Here is a 13,833-nt window from a genome sequence, read left to right as displayed (position 1 = left end):
GGGACCTGCCGAACCTCGACTTTCACATGTGACGGGGATGGAAAGCACTCCTCCAGCTCCTGCGTCCACCATCACAATTAAAGCACTCATTGAGATGAAACCTGCTCGACGCCATTGCAATGTCCGAGGTCCTCTCAGCATGTCCACAGGGGTCGTTGGAGCATGGTTGTTCACCAATGGCTGAGGGTTTGAGACCATCACTCCATATACCAGCGTCGTCGAAGCGAACACCCCAGACTTGCAATATCCGGGGGATCTGGGCATCCCCCGGAGAACCCTCGTGGTATCAATTAGGGGCGGACGACGCTCCCAGTTGGGTGCTCCGGTGGTGCCTGGGCCCACACTCACGGCTTGGGCGTCTGGCACAATGATGCTGAGAACAAATCATTTTTAACATAGGGAGCAAGTATACTAACAACCAATCGGTGATCCGGATGGATTGCATCATTCCGGTCTCCGTCATGGCAGGGCTCCGTATGGCAAAGTCCCATCGACCCATGCACTACCGAGGATGATGAAAGAGTCCACGCAATTATTGGCCGTTGCAGCGATCAATGGAGATTACTCTTATACGTGACGTTCATTATTCAAAATTGGAAGCTGGCACTTGAAACGTCCATTCAATGGTGATATCTCATGTGACTGCATACCCTATGCGATGTAATGGCTATAACCATTCGCCCTCGTCCGCTCGCTGGACTGCACCATCCAGCCCGCGCGCCTTCTGAAGCCGTAGCAGTTCCTGTTCCTTCATCTCTCTCGCTGCTTTCATCCTCGCAGGGACGATTCGCTTCCGCTCCGTCGTAATTTTCCATCCCGGCAACCGATCCTTCCCCAGCGCAAGGAGAGTCTTTCGCTCAACCAAGCTGTACTGGTTGGGATCATCCCGATCGAAATTGAACGGCTCCTTCAGACCGACGGGTGGGTTGGTGATGATCCGGGGAATGCGCAGACTATTCTTCGAAGCTGAATGGCACATGAAGGGGTGCATCAGAATGACATCTCCAACGTTTCCTGTCATTTCATGAAACTCATCGCATCCCCGAACCAGAGACAGGTAAAACTCCAGCCCCTCGTGCTCTACCGTTATACCTCGAGGCACCATCTGCGGCGACACGCCTTCCGGGTGTTCATACTTCCAGTGGTTAGGCAACATGCTCATACAACAAAGCGAAACACTATCGAGCCAGGGCCTACTTACCAGATGTTTCGCAATGAGCGGTATGGCCTGAGGGCAGATCATCGTACCGCCACCATGCTCCTGTATGTCTGTGAACAACGGAATGACCAGCAACGCTTGCTCCGGCGAATCCAAGTAATGCACGAAGAAATCCCCGTCCACATGCCAATTATCCAGGTCGCGCGGGTCTGGCCAACGGCCCTCCCACTCGTCACTCCCTAGGTTGACTATGAGGCCATCCCCCCATTCCGAAGAAATATCAGACACCCGTTCCTCGCCGCCGCAGAGTTCGCAGATGGCCGCCCACGCTTTCGGGGCAAAGTCGCTCACGGGGGCGGAGCGATGGCGCGGCATGTTAATGCGCTCCTTTTTCCACGTCGTCTTGTCAGTTGGCGAGTATCCAAGTCGGATCCACACGTCACTCGTCCATTCCGCGGCTTTTTCGCGTGAGAAGCAGTCCGGTATGCGCACGTAGCCATGCTGAAGGAAATGGGCCTTTTGTTCTTCGGTCAGTCTATATGGGGAATCAGCCATCTTGTCTTCGGTCTGGAGCAAGCAGTCTGGTATCCTCTGCTGTCTAGATCTCCGGGGATGGGGGGACGCGGGATGGGGGACTAAATATTCGTCAGCAACTGGTCTTTGTTGCGTATATGAGGAGTGGCTTACTGTCACAGGGCGCGCAATTCAGGCTAAACACGGTCCTCTACAAGGCTTCCCCGCAGTATAGTCGAGATGCAAATAACATCGCTTCTGCTTCTTGGTCAGTCATTTCATATGGGATCTTACGACGTCAAATGATATGGGACATGACGCTCCGAGACAGCTTAGCCAAGATGATATGTGTGCGTCCAGGAAGCCACAGGCTTATACCATTGCAACGCGTCCTGTGCATCGTTCCTAGCCGCATCATCTACAACCGGATAAAGTCATCCTCTTCGGCCCAAAGACCGAACAGTCTGTGGGAATCCAAAGTTATTGACGATCTGCTGCTGACCTTTCATGCCATCGAGAGTGTGTAGTTCTCCACAAACGCGGATTGGATTTACAGGCCTTCGACGGATAAGTATTGATTGTCCATATACATATAGGAGACATGATTCTATAGTAGGATGCCGTCTCGCTGGTAAAAGGACGATTAATCAATTCTACAAGGAGGCCTTTGTCTTCCCTCCACGCGCCACACTCGCTATATCCAACGTCAGACCTGAGAACAAAGCAGAAACACATTGGCTGACCTTTCGACAACTGCTCAGTCTTCTTGCGAAACCGCTCCACAGGCGCCCCATCCACAAACCGCTCAGCCAATGCGTGGGCAGCATCAAACATGGCCAGGATCCGTTCCCCTCTCAAGGGGGCATTCTGCAACCGCTTCGTCTCCATCATACTCTTACCATCATTAACCGCCAACTGTTCTTTCAGAAAGCCGCGAACGCGCTCATGGAACCCCTCCGCAGGAAAGATCCGATTGATCAGCCCCCACGATTCCATCTCCTCGACCGAGCACTTGCGGCCGAACATCAGGAAGTCGTTGGCCCGGCGAGCGCCGATATTCCGAGCAAAGGTCGGCGCCGCGCCAAATTCCGGGACCAGGCCGAGGGAACTGAAAGGGACCTGCATGTAGGCTCCCTTCGCCGCGACGACGATATCGGCAATGCCTTCGAACCAGGCCGCGCCGCCGCCGACGGCTGGACCGTTTAACGCTAGGACAAACACCTTTCGGTGATCGATCATTGAGCGGAAGAGTTCCATTTCTGGTCGCGGATATCAGTACAAAGTACCCTGTAGTGTGGTGGAGCGAGTTGTTACTGGGTCGTACCGCGGGAGAACTTGCGCATATAGAACAGCTTCGTCTGTGCGGCGGTTGACTCTGGCGGGGGTGTCTCAATACCCCCTAGGATAATTATTAGGGTCTGTTCACGTCGAATGAATACCCATCGGGCTCGTACCTTTGATATCAGCCCCGGCAGAGAAGAAACGGCCCTCGCCGGTCAGGACCGTGAACACAGTGTCCGGGTGCTCGTCCAGGTCACGGAATGCCGCGACCATGTCCATGAGAAGGATTTCATTCCAGGCATTGAGGGATTCGGGTCTGTTGAGCTGTTGAGGGTCAAAAATTGAGGTCATTCTCATTCGCTACAGACAGTATCGTACGCACCTTGATGACCCCGATCTGATCGCGGATATCCACGAGAAGGTGGGTGTAGGTCGACGACATCTTGTTCAAAACCGATCGCCAGTAGGTGACTGCATTGAGCTCGACTTCCCTTAGAGGATGAAGTAGAGGATAATGTTTTCCTCGACCGCGGTTATCAGTTGATCCCCCGCATCGCCGGCACTTGGCCGAATGTGGGACCATCCATCGCTTATAGTGTAGCTATAACGGTTGCTTCAAGTAAATCAACCAAGCAAAAACGAGTTAATAAAGAAATCCGATTTATGCTTGCATATATATACTACACCATATGCTCCTACCACGATAGATGCTACACTGACGACCAGCCGATCGGAGTCGCTCTACGATGCTTGAGGCGCGAGGGGCACGAGATCCTTCATCCTATTCCTCCAGATGAAGCGGCTACATAATCTTCATTGTTGAAAGACAGAGAACGCTGGTCAAGACACTACAACCGATAACCCATGGCTCACCTCACGGGCTACCTTGCATCCATACCGAAATGGTGGACGTCGTAGTGTAAATCATAAACACCAACCCCAGTGTCATCATGGCGAGGTCGCCCCGTTTAACCCATGTCGACTGAGCAACTCCCCGGCGATGCAGGTAGGCTGGGTAGATGTACACCAGGGGTACACAGGCAAACGACCCGATCAACGAGACAAACTTGTCCAAGTCCCCGGCGCCAACCCCAGCCACCATTCCGCAGGCAATAACCATCCCCGTCCGAAACACGTTTTTCTTCCATTTTATCGACGGGTCACGCTTCCCGGATTTCGGACCAAAGAGTTTGCCCTCCAGGATGCGGGAGGCGGGGAACAACTGAATTGGAGTCCCAACGAGAATGGCCAAGGAATAGAGGAACTGGATGGTGTTGACGAGGGGGCTCGACTGGGGAAAATTACTGAAAATTTCCGTCTGCGTCTGCTCGCCAAAGGTCCCATAGGATAGCGCTCCGACTGCAGTAAATAGGACGGTAATGATTGCCATGACAATGTAGAGCAGGTAATTGAAATGCTCCGGTCGTTTCATAGAGGATTGGACCGGGAGGATTAAACCAATGCCTTCGAAGGTGAAGATGCAGGAGCCGATCGTCAGGGTGAACGAACTGGGGTTGAAAAGCTGGACACTCGGCTCTAATCCGTGTCGCGCGGCCATAGTTGCAATATCATAGTAGTAGATATAACCTAGCCCAATGAGGATAAAAACATCGGCCAGTAACGCCACTGGGCCAAGTTTGGAGATGTTCCGAATCCAGGACAAGGGAGTCAGCACCACCACCTGGAGCAGGATCAACCCCCCGGTGGACCAGACGATCATGGAATGGGATGCGACCGCACGAAGAAAGACGTGAAGATTCTCCGCTGTGAAGATGATGCAAGCACACACAAAGCCGATCTGAGAGAGGGCGATGGAGGAGAGAATCAACGACCGGAGACGAGGTCCGGCGATCCGTTCGCCGAGATCACCATACCCACCGCCGTACTGACTCCGACATTTCAGCAACAGGTGGAAGCAGAGAGTGGTGATCAGGGAGACGGTAACCAGCGTCACCGACGAAAAGAGAATGCCACCATTCCGAAAGGCCTTTGGCAGGAAGATAATCCCCGTGCCGATAAACGCCTTTAGCAAAGTGAAGAAAGTCTTGACATCGGACGCATCGCCTGGACGACCAACCCGTGAGCGCTTCCGAGCCCGAAGCAACGGGGTGCGCTCTGATGGACGTCGTCGGCCTTCCTCTGCCTCTTGTTCATCCGTCACAACCGATTCCTCGTCTTCCGTCTCCGCTAGGTCTTCACCGGCAAAGTTGCCATAGAGATCGAGAAAGTCCAGAAAGGATGTGGTGACGCCGGGATTGTCGAAGTGACCGTTGTGTTGGCGGATGAAATGTCGACGAAAGCTGCCTGGTTCCAGGGCGGTGACTGCCTCGTCGATCGTGTCTTCGGGTTCACGAGGGATAAAGGAAAAGCTGGCTGCACGCTTGTCGAGTTTCGCCTGCTTCGATTTGGCATCGAGACGGTACAGATCGCGGTGGATATCTCCGCCCTGGAGTTTGAGCGAGGACTGTGGCGGATCCTCCACGGGGAGAGTTGAGCTCTCCGGCTCATGGTGGTCTCTCTCGATTCCGGAAGCAATGGGGGATTCATCTCGCAGCGAGCCGGTGAAATGAGGATGGAGGTGCTGGGACAAGATCTCGGATTGATCCTGAGGTTCACGAACGGACGAGGCCGCAGCCGAGGAATTGCCGGAGTCTTCAGCCATGACGAGGGCGAGCAGTCAGAAAAATAGAGGAAATGACCAAACCAGTGATCAAGGGACGTCCAAGGGATCGCGAGATAGCATGGTGCTGTTGGGAGAGGCAGCGGGAGTTGTGGTGACGAGAGAAAGACGAAAGAAAGAGGAAGAAGAGAAGAACACCAGCGGATTTCCCCATCGGGAAGGACTGACATCAGTGCTGACTCATCCCTGTCTTCCATCTGCATCCACCATGATTCTATTCGCATGATGCATTATGACTGGTTCAGGTGGATTTGTCTTGTACAATAAAGTCAGGGGACTCTGAATTAAATGATATAAGACTTTACGGGGTACTCTAATCTACTCAGAGGGTGGATGTGCTGTTAGGTGTTAGGGATCACTCTCTCAGCGCTGGAACCCCATCCAGACAGAAAATATATATCGCGACCACAGTGGCATATACTTCATCTCTCCTTCAATATCACTTGTTGTGACGATCTGGCGATCGTTGAGCAATCTAAAGCTGGACATCCTTGCTGGGTCTGATAGTCTGAACAGCGTGTATCCATCACGCGGGCTTACGCTAAGCCATCTACTTCATGCAGCGCCAATGACGCGACTTCTGCCAACGCCTAGTGAGAATCATCTCCGCCGGCTGACACGTCCGAAAGGTCCTCTTTTTCCCCTTTCTCTTGATGATTCGATCACCCGATACCGAAATATAAACACGGGTAGGGGTTTTGGTTGACGTCATGAGGCACAACGGCCGTCTGGTTGCGGAAGTCCTCCATCCAGGGGTTCTTCTACCCTTCGAGTTGGACGCAGTGGAATGATATCAACGGTGTGTCGCTGATAATTCATCGCCCTTCCATACCGGAAAACTTCAAGTGTGCGACTCGACGATGGGCGGCGGACCTCAACTGCCTTCAAAGGCCCATTCCTTGCCCGACAGGACCGTGACGAGCGGTCCCGGAGAGAAGGCATACCTGTTTGGAGTGATTGACTTGGGAAGGTGAGTCCATCTAGGAGCCCGTGCTGCATGCATGTACTCGTGCTCACCGCTCCAGCAACGGCATCCGCTGTAGTATCTCCGACCTCACCCCCCCAACCACTCGGATTATCCCTACGGTCCACGCGCGACGGTTCAACATCTCGCTTTACGATGCACAGTTCGATCCAGACACGGGGGAGCGGATCCCCATCCCGCAGCATATTATCGAACGGGTAGTCGGCGTCCTTGTTCGGTTTCAGATTGTCTGCGTGGATATCGGGGTGCCACCGAAAAATATCCGGATTATCGCCACAGAAGCCACGCGACTAGCTATCAACGCGAAAGAATTCGTCGACGCGATTGAGCATGCGACCAATATCCCCGTTGAGATACTGCCGAAGGAGCAGGAAGGCGTCATCGGCGCCTGGGGGATCGCGAGCGGGTTCTCGGACATTGAAGGCCTGGCGATGGACCTTGGGGGCGGTAGTATGCAGATGACGTGGATCATGTCGCATGCGGGCAATGTCCACATCAGTCCGAAGGGAGCCATCAGTTTCCCGTATGGCGCCGCAGCCCTGACGCAAAAACTGGCGGAGCTGAAGAAGGGAAAAAGCAAGGAGGAGGCACGGGAGGCCGAAGAGAAGTTCCGCAACGAGATGGAGACGAATTTCCGCAATGCCTGGGACGAGTTGGAGATCCCGCAGCATCTGGAAGAGAAGGCCCGAAAACAGGGCGGCTTTGATCTGTATCTGTCCGGTGGAGGGTTCCGCGGTTGGGGATATCTCCTGCTCTACCTGCATCAAGTCCGTGGCGAATATTACCCCATCTCCATCATTAACGGATACTCGGCCGGCAGAGAGGATTTCGAAAACACCGAGGCATTGAAGAAAATTGCCCGGACGGCCCAGGATATCTTCCGCGTTTCCGATCGGCGGCGCGAGCAAGTCCCCTCGGTCGCGTTTCTGGTCAACGCACTGGCAAATGCGGTGCCCCATGGCATCAACAAAGCCCATTTCTGCCAGGGCGGCGTTCGTGAGGGTGTCCTTTTCCAGCGCATTGTCCCCGTTATTCGACAGCAGGATCCTCTCGAGGTAGCGACCGTGAGTTTCGCGCCGACATCCGCTCAAGCGATTGCCTACCTGATGCTCTCGGCTATTCCACGCCCCGATGGGAAGAAGCACTTCCCACACACCATCACTGCTCATGTCATACAGGCTTTTGCCAATTCCTTGTACTTGCATGCACCGATGTCGAAGGAGCTATCTTCGACTGCGGCGTTATATTGCACCAGCGCCGGCCTCCTTGCCTCTGCTCATGGGATCCCCCACGGAGATCGAGCACGGCTGGCGCTGATGTTGCAGGAGAGATATGGCGGAGAACTACCACCGCGTGAGTTGGACTTTAAGGAACGGCTGCGGGCCCTGCTCACCCGTGAAGAGGTGTGGTGGACTCGCTACCTGGGGAAGGTCGGACTGGTGATTGCTCGGTTATATCCGACGGGGACAGTGGACCCTGCCCGACCTCGGATAGTCCCTAGCGCGCGATGGGCGACAGACCTAGGGAAGAAAGGCAACAAGGAGGGCATTGAGTTGAAGATCTCGGTCCAGAAGGTGGCGTACGATCCTACGCGGCTGAAGGAAGAGCTCGAAAAGGATCTGAAGAAGATCAAGAAGGTAGGGAAAAAGAAGCATTGGATAGGGGGGCGACATGGATGGGGGATGAAGGTCAAGGTGGTTCTTGTGGAGGTCGATTTACTGTAGTCCATGAGTTTTGGGAGTACCGTTTCTGTAGCTCAAGGTGCCGATGCCGATCAGATACCCGGGTGGTGTCCATCTTTCTGTGTTTGTCGGCCACTTGGACGATGCCTTATAAAAGGCCAGGCCATCCTGCGCTCATCATCATCTACAATGTTTCCAACTTCTTTCTACCGCTACAGGTGTGCCTGTGGTGTATGTAGTGTACAACACCTACTAACGATGGCCGCCAAAAGTCAATCACCGATCAGAAAAGATCGGGCCTAGGGCTCTATGCTTTCGTCTTAGGGCTACTGGTTGTGCAATGGGCTCTTTTCGAGGAGAAAGATATTATGATTGAGAACAAGATATGATACAAAACGCCATTGGAAACATTATTTTCTCATGCATTGACATGGCATGGGTAGATGATCAGCGGCGACAATCGGATCATGGTGTAATAATCGTGATGGTCTATCGTCTCACATCTTCGCTGCGCCCTCCACGAAGGCCTGTAGTCTATGGGGTTCCGCTCCGATCAGCTCGTCCATTTTGGCGCCGTTCTTGAACGTTATAAAGGTGGGCATGGCAGTGATTCCGGCTTCGTGTGCTGCGTCTGGCACTTTTTCGACATTCAGTTTGTAGAACTCGGGACCCTCGATGTCCTCGGCGAGATGCTCGAATCGGGGCGAGGTGGCCTTGCAGGAGCTACACCCATCGGTGCAGAAATCGAAGACGCTCGGAGTGTCTTTGTTGATGATCTCCTGGAATTCCTGGAACCTGTTGCTGGTTAGTCAAGGTCTGTCGCAACGGGTTGGTGGAACTGACGTGTTGACTTCTCGGACAGGCATTGTGCTGGTGTTTCGGTGTGTATAGAATGACTGGACAAAGTCGGTATTAAACATATGATTGTCTATAAGCGATCTTGAGAATAGAATAGCTTTTTTTTCTTGCAACTCCTCAATCTCCTCCTGGGATGCCTGGGTTTTATATACATCGATGGCGGCGATAAACCGGAAGTATATGACGTTTGCAGTGAGACTCCACCGGTAGTCTCCTGAGGTGTCCGGTCGAATGACTGTGCTGTTCTCGCAGGAATGATAATGATGACGGTCATGGACTGGCTGTGTAGGTTCTACATCGGCCTCGAATCGCCCGTCTCACCACGTTGTTCGCCTAGTGGGACGATGGGGTTCGCCGGCCAGACCGACCGAGTTATTTCCGGGTCTGACCGCGGCCTATGCTGCACGGACAGATGCAACGATCGGATGATTCTCTTCACCTGCGTAGTACAAATCAGGCTAGTTGCAGGTACACAAGGATATAAATAGGGTCTCTATAGATGATCATCGTCCCGTGCATAGGGTGCTGACGCAGATGTCATAGGTACACCTTCGCTCATCGTCCGTCACCGCCTGATATCGCACGATATGAAGCAATATACAGATAAACAGACCTAAATTACTTCGTAGATGAGTGTCATGGAGCGCCGCCGCCGCCTCCACCTGCGCTCTTGTTTTTTCGTCGCCTGGCTTTTTCGTACAAACCCAGGCAGGTAATAAAGACCATCGTGTCAAAGTCCTGCCCGTAGTCCACATTGACCTGCAGTTTGCCACACTTCCGGTACGTTCTGTCGCTGGTAAAAACAGCCACGATATTACCCGAGTCATCCAAAAGTTTGAAGTTCCGACTGCTCAGCTTGGACGCACTGACGCCGTCCACAGTAACATGCTGCGTCCGTTTCCACACGAACTGGGTCCGTTTCCGTGATTTATCGGGAGAGGTCTGCAGATTCATCGACCAGCGATATTCCGAACCCCCGACCTTCTCCGTGATCATGTCCTCCCACTGCGTCGCGTAGTCGGTTTGGGGACTTCCGAGGCCCACCTTCAACACGCTCGAGAACTTGGGAAATTTGCACATCGCGATGACCGGACCGTTCTTGTCAGCGCCCGCGTGTAGGAGCAGATCGGGTTTGTGAGTGAAGGAGGATATTTCGCCGTATAAAAGCGGTCGGTCGTCGGTCGACGTGACGGTGTAGTGTCGCTGGAAGGAAGTCTTGCAGACCAGGTACTGGCGACATATTGGTTTGTGGGAGGTGGACGGGATATCTTCCGAACTGGACATCGGATGGGACAATCGACTGTTGTTCAGTGTGGCATTGAGACGGGCTGGAGATCACGGTGAGAAGAATAATGCACGGTCGATCGATGTCTAGCTCTTCTCTCCGGTTTGCCACCGGCACGGCTCGGACAGGAGGAAGACGAGCATTCCGCATACGGGCAGTCATAGGCTGTGCGTAAACAACATCTCATTTCAAGCTGATCATCAATCAAGAGGTATCCAGTTGGTGTGATGAGTGGAGTGGTAACTATGTACTAGAGCAGACGGGTGAGAAAGCATATCGGTAGACCACGATAGATCGAATACATGATGTCATTGAGAACATGTATAGGTCTAGATCTTTACTCTATGTTCGACCACAACCACCACACACAACAACTGCCCTCCTGTGACAGCTGTAGCTGCTCTGGGATTATTCTTGCGAATAGTGTTGCACGCAAGAATGTCCGTGCGCGAGACAAATAACTGCTGAATTTAACAGACATAGAAGACTTCAGCCGACTTCTTCTCCTCAACCGACCAGCCTACTAGGTATACCCCCATTATACATACCCCTCAGTCATGGCAGCATCAAATGGCGTCTCCTCACGACTTCACCTCCTCAGCTGTCCGTCTGACCCGTTGACAACCCCGCTTTGCAGGATGAGATATAAATGAACCCCAGATTCCCCGCACAATGCCAATCCCGATGATGTGCATGGAGATTAATCAGTATGTCGCACGAGGTATTCGAGAGCCCGCGATGTTCGACCTCTGCTTCAACGCTAGCTCAGCCATGCCAGGATATCTTACCAGCAGATGTGTGGTATATCGTCTTTCACACGGTATGTCCTTGAGAATTAATGACTGGAGATATGAAAGTAACTCTTCCTCTCGCTTGAACAGCTGGGAGTGCATGGCCGGCAGTGGCTGTATAATGTGTGTCTGGTTTGCCGAAAGTTCTACGCTTTAGCAACACCTTCGCTTTACCGCAGCATTGTACTCAGGAAGGACTGGAACGATAAGACCTACAATAGTGTGAATGGTTTACTTACGCGGCTAGACGATTTCAGTGAGAACATTCGCAGCCATGTCCGCGAAGCCACGATCCTGAGTATTGGCGATGTTGACCTACTATTCAAGGCGTTGAAGGTAGTCAGCCGGTTACCGAATCTTCAAAACGTGATGTAGGTGCTACTTTTGTGGATTAGTGTTCTCATACTGATATACACTACGTAAAGCCTATATAGCTCAAAGCACCTATCCCCGGGGTTCATCGAGGCCTTAGTAGCCCACCCTCGTCGGCCGACGCTAGAACTACTCGACCAAGATGGAACTATGAAGGCTCCCATGAAGCTCTCTCCAGTATCATCACTACATGCGGCTGTTGATGTAGGAGCTGGCATACATGAGGGGCCAAATTCGAGACTACTCGCCCTGCAGAAGCTTCTTTTCGCTTGTCCAAACCTCCGCTCCTTGTCCTTGAGCGTGGTTGATCAGCATGATCACTGCAACCTGCGTCACCTTATGTTTCCCAGCATAACCAACTTTCACCTATCAGAGCCCGACGTATTTCCACCGATCAAGGACTTATCTCTAAACGGATACCAGATTGGTCACCTCGAATGGCCACACTGGAGAGACGGATTTCGCTGGGACCAACTCTCCTCGTTGACTCTCGGGCCCCAACCTGACCGTCACAATCTGGGCCTACTTACGGGTTACGTGCAGCATCTACGCCATTTCACTCTACTGGCATATAATGAAGAAGAATCAGTACCCGCAGAGGACATTGATCGGTTCCTCATGGCCTTCACGAGTCTGGTCCATCTGGAGATAAGGGGCCACTCATGTTCGGTTGAAGCCGTCACGAACCATCCTGGTCTAGTCCATATTTGCCTCCATGAATGCGAACGGAGCCCTGAGCAGCTCACACAGTCGGGGTTATCCATCCATCGTGAAACACTAACCGCGCCCGACCTCGAGCTTCTACATTCAAGATGTCCACATATCGAGGACTTGGAGATAGATTGCAATCGCCGAGATGGGCAATGGGTAAAGCACACTTCCAAGGTCTATGATACCAACCACTGACCGTTCCATCTTCCAGCCGGAGGACATACTCTTAACTCTCGCTACCCGTTTTCCGCATCTGCGACATCTCTCGATCCACCTGGAACTGGGGATAGCTAACATACGTGCGCCTATCAAGCCTGTGCTGAACTACGCCTCAGTACTGGATATTGGACAAGCTTTCTATACGATGAGATTTCCCAGAAAACTGCAAAGTCTGACGATCAAAACCGGAGAACCTCTACGCCGGTATCCCCACAACGAGCCTTTGTATCGGAAATGGGAGCAGCTGCACAGCGCCACATTCGAGATAAGACGCAAGCCTTCATCGCCTCCCCAGATCGGTATCTTCCACATTGAAAGCGATGTCCTGAGGGGTATGCGGCTGAAGGACGAGCTCGACCCTACCAATCCAGTTGACCTACGGCTTCGGGTCCAGGCAGCAGTGCATGGAGCTTGTGCTAGTAGCAGTTGGGATGGGAGAAAGAGAGGCTTATTGGGTGGTGATACACCCATTCCCATGCACCCACGTCGCGCAATCCCAGCATAGTAGTCTACTTCCAATCATGTTGGTTCCTGCTTCCTCCGCTTGTGAAGTAGGCTGATGGCCTCGTATTCCCATCAGCCGCAGCCAGTCAAGGCAGACAAGCTTCTTTCGTAATATTTAAACGGAGAGTCTGCCGTCCCTCGAGTGATTAAATGTAGATATCGAAGAAACCCCATCAAAGACATGCGTCACGCCCCGATTCTTGATCCCACTGGTGATATTGCCGCTCGCGAGGATTCCTTCATGCTGAACAGCGGCACTGCTGGAGCAGCCCTTCGCCCTCAAGCAGAGATGGAGCCTCACCGACCCGACGAGGCAGCCGATCTGCCTAATAACCCCCTGGTACCGGAGCAAACCATGTCTATTCACTACCACGACACTACTCGTGTGGCACCCCAAATGACGGACAGCCTCCCCCTCCCCATGAACAGCGACAATCCCCGGCCACGTCGTCAGCGACGAGGCTCTGACTCCTCTGCCTACGATTACTGGGCGTACCCTATCCCCCCACCACCACCGCCGAAGGCTCGTCCAAAGCCCCTAGAGACCATCTCGTCTCACCAGGACCTCATTCGCAGCAGCCCAACGAAGGACCGATTCGTAACGCTGGGCCACTTCTTCAATGACGCCTATATCACCTCCCATCCCGCCACGCCGACCGACTTCCGACACTGGTTCCCTCTACTCGCCTCCGCCCGCACGGAATGCTGGTACGCCTTCATCGGTGATGACGCCCGACCACATCCCGCAGACTGCAACCTCCAGCGACCGCCCGAGCCTGCGCCGAAAGTGCAG

The 13,833-nt window shown here is 53.2% G+C and overlaps 7 protein-coding genes across 7 annotated transcripts; 2 read left to right on the top strand and 5 right to left on the bottom strand.

The window, feature by feature from the left end:
- Positions 1-667: 667 nt before the first annotated feature.
- ATEG_08412 (uncharacterized protein) lies at positions 668-1,534 on the bottom strand (the record flags this gene model as incomplete). Its single annotated transcript, XM_001217033.1, has 1 exon — positions 668-1,534. The coding sequence occupies one exon, from the start codon at positions 1,532-1,534 to the stop codon at positions 668-670; it is 867 nt and encodes a 288-aa protein (XP_001217033.1).
- Positions 1,535-2,152: 618 nt separating this feature from the next.
- On the bottom strand, positions 2,153-3,304 carry ATEG_08411 (enoyl-CoA hydratase/isomerase family protein; the record flags this gene model as incomplete). Its single annotated transcript, XM_001217032.1, has 3 exons — positions 2,153-2,931; positions 2,997-3,071; positions 3,127-3,304. The coding sequence occupies 3 exons, from the start codon at positions 3,302-3,304 to the stop codon at positions 2,153-2,155; spliced, it is 1,032 nt and encodes a 343-aa protein (XP_001217032.1).
- Positions 3,305-3,827: 523 nt separating this feature from the next.
- On the bottom strand, positions 3,828-5,615 carry ATEG_08410 (putative amino acid transporter; the record flags this gene model as incomplete). The annotated part of the gene is made up of 1 exon (XM_001217031.1): positions 3,828-5,615. The coding sequence occupies one exon, from the start codon at positions 5,613-5,615 to the stop codon at positions 3,828-3,830; it is 1,788 nt and encodes a 595-aa protein (XP_001217031.1).
- An 878-nt stretch (positions 5,616-6,493) lies between these two features.
- Positions 6,494-8,342, top strand: ATEG_08409 (putative transcription regulator (RTG2); the record flags this gene model as incomplete). Its single annotated transcript, XM_001217030.1, has 2 exons — positions 6,494-6,603; positions 6,659-8,342. The coding sequence occupies 2 exons, from the start codon at positions 6,494-6,496 to the stop codon at positions 8,340-8,342; spliced, it is 1,794 nt and encodes a 597-aa protein (XP_001217030.1).
- A 455-nt stretch (positions 8,343-8,797) lies between these two features.
- Positions 8,798-9,166, bottom strand: ATEG_08408 (thioredoxin family protein; the record flags this gene model as incomplete). Its single annotated transcript, XM_001217029.1, has 2 exons — positions 8,798-9,095; positions 9,144-9,166. 2 exons carry the CDS (start codon positions 9,164-9,166, stop codon positions 8,798-8,800), a joined length of 321 nt encoding a protein of 106 aa, XP_001217029.1.
- A 495-nt stretch (positions 9,167-9,661) lies between these two features.
- ATEG_08407 (uncharacterized protein) lies at positions 9,662-10,238 on the bottom strand (the record flags this gene model as incomplete). Its single annotated transcript, XM_001217028.1, has 2 exons — positions 9,662-9,771; positions 9,863-10,238. The coding sequence occupies 2 exons, from the start codon at positions 10,236-10,238 to the stop codon at positions 9,662-9,664; spliced, it is 486 nt and encodes a 161-aa protein (XP_001217028.1).
- An 877-nt stretch (positions 10,239-11,115) lies between these two features.
- ATEG_08406 (uncharacterized protein) lies at positions 11,116-12,512 on the top strand (the record flags this gene model as incomplete). Its single annotated transcript, XM_001217027.1, has 3 exons — positions 11,116-11,263; positions 11,482-11,605; positions 11,660-12,512. 3 exons carry the CDS (start codon positions 11,116-11,118, stop codon positions 12,510-12,512), a joined length of 1,125 nt encoding a protein of 374 aa, XP_001217027.1.
- Positions 12,513-13,833: the final 1,321 nt, after the last annotated feature.

The sequence above is a fragment of the Aspergillus terreus genome, genomic scaffold, assembly GCF_000149615.1.
Source record: "Aspergillus terreus NIH2624 scaffold_12 genomic scaffold, whole genome shotgun sequence".
Classification (NCBI taxonomy): Eukaryota; Fungi; Ascomycota; class Eurotiomycetes; order Eurotiales; family Aspergillaceae; genus Aspergillus; species Aspergillus terreus.
The sequence above is the reverse complement of the archived record's forward strand: the minus strand, read 5'-3'. Positions and strand labels throughout refer to the sequence as shown.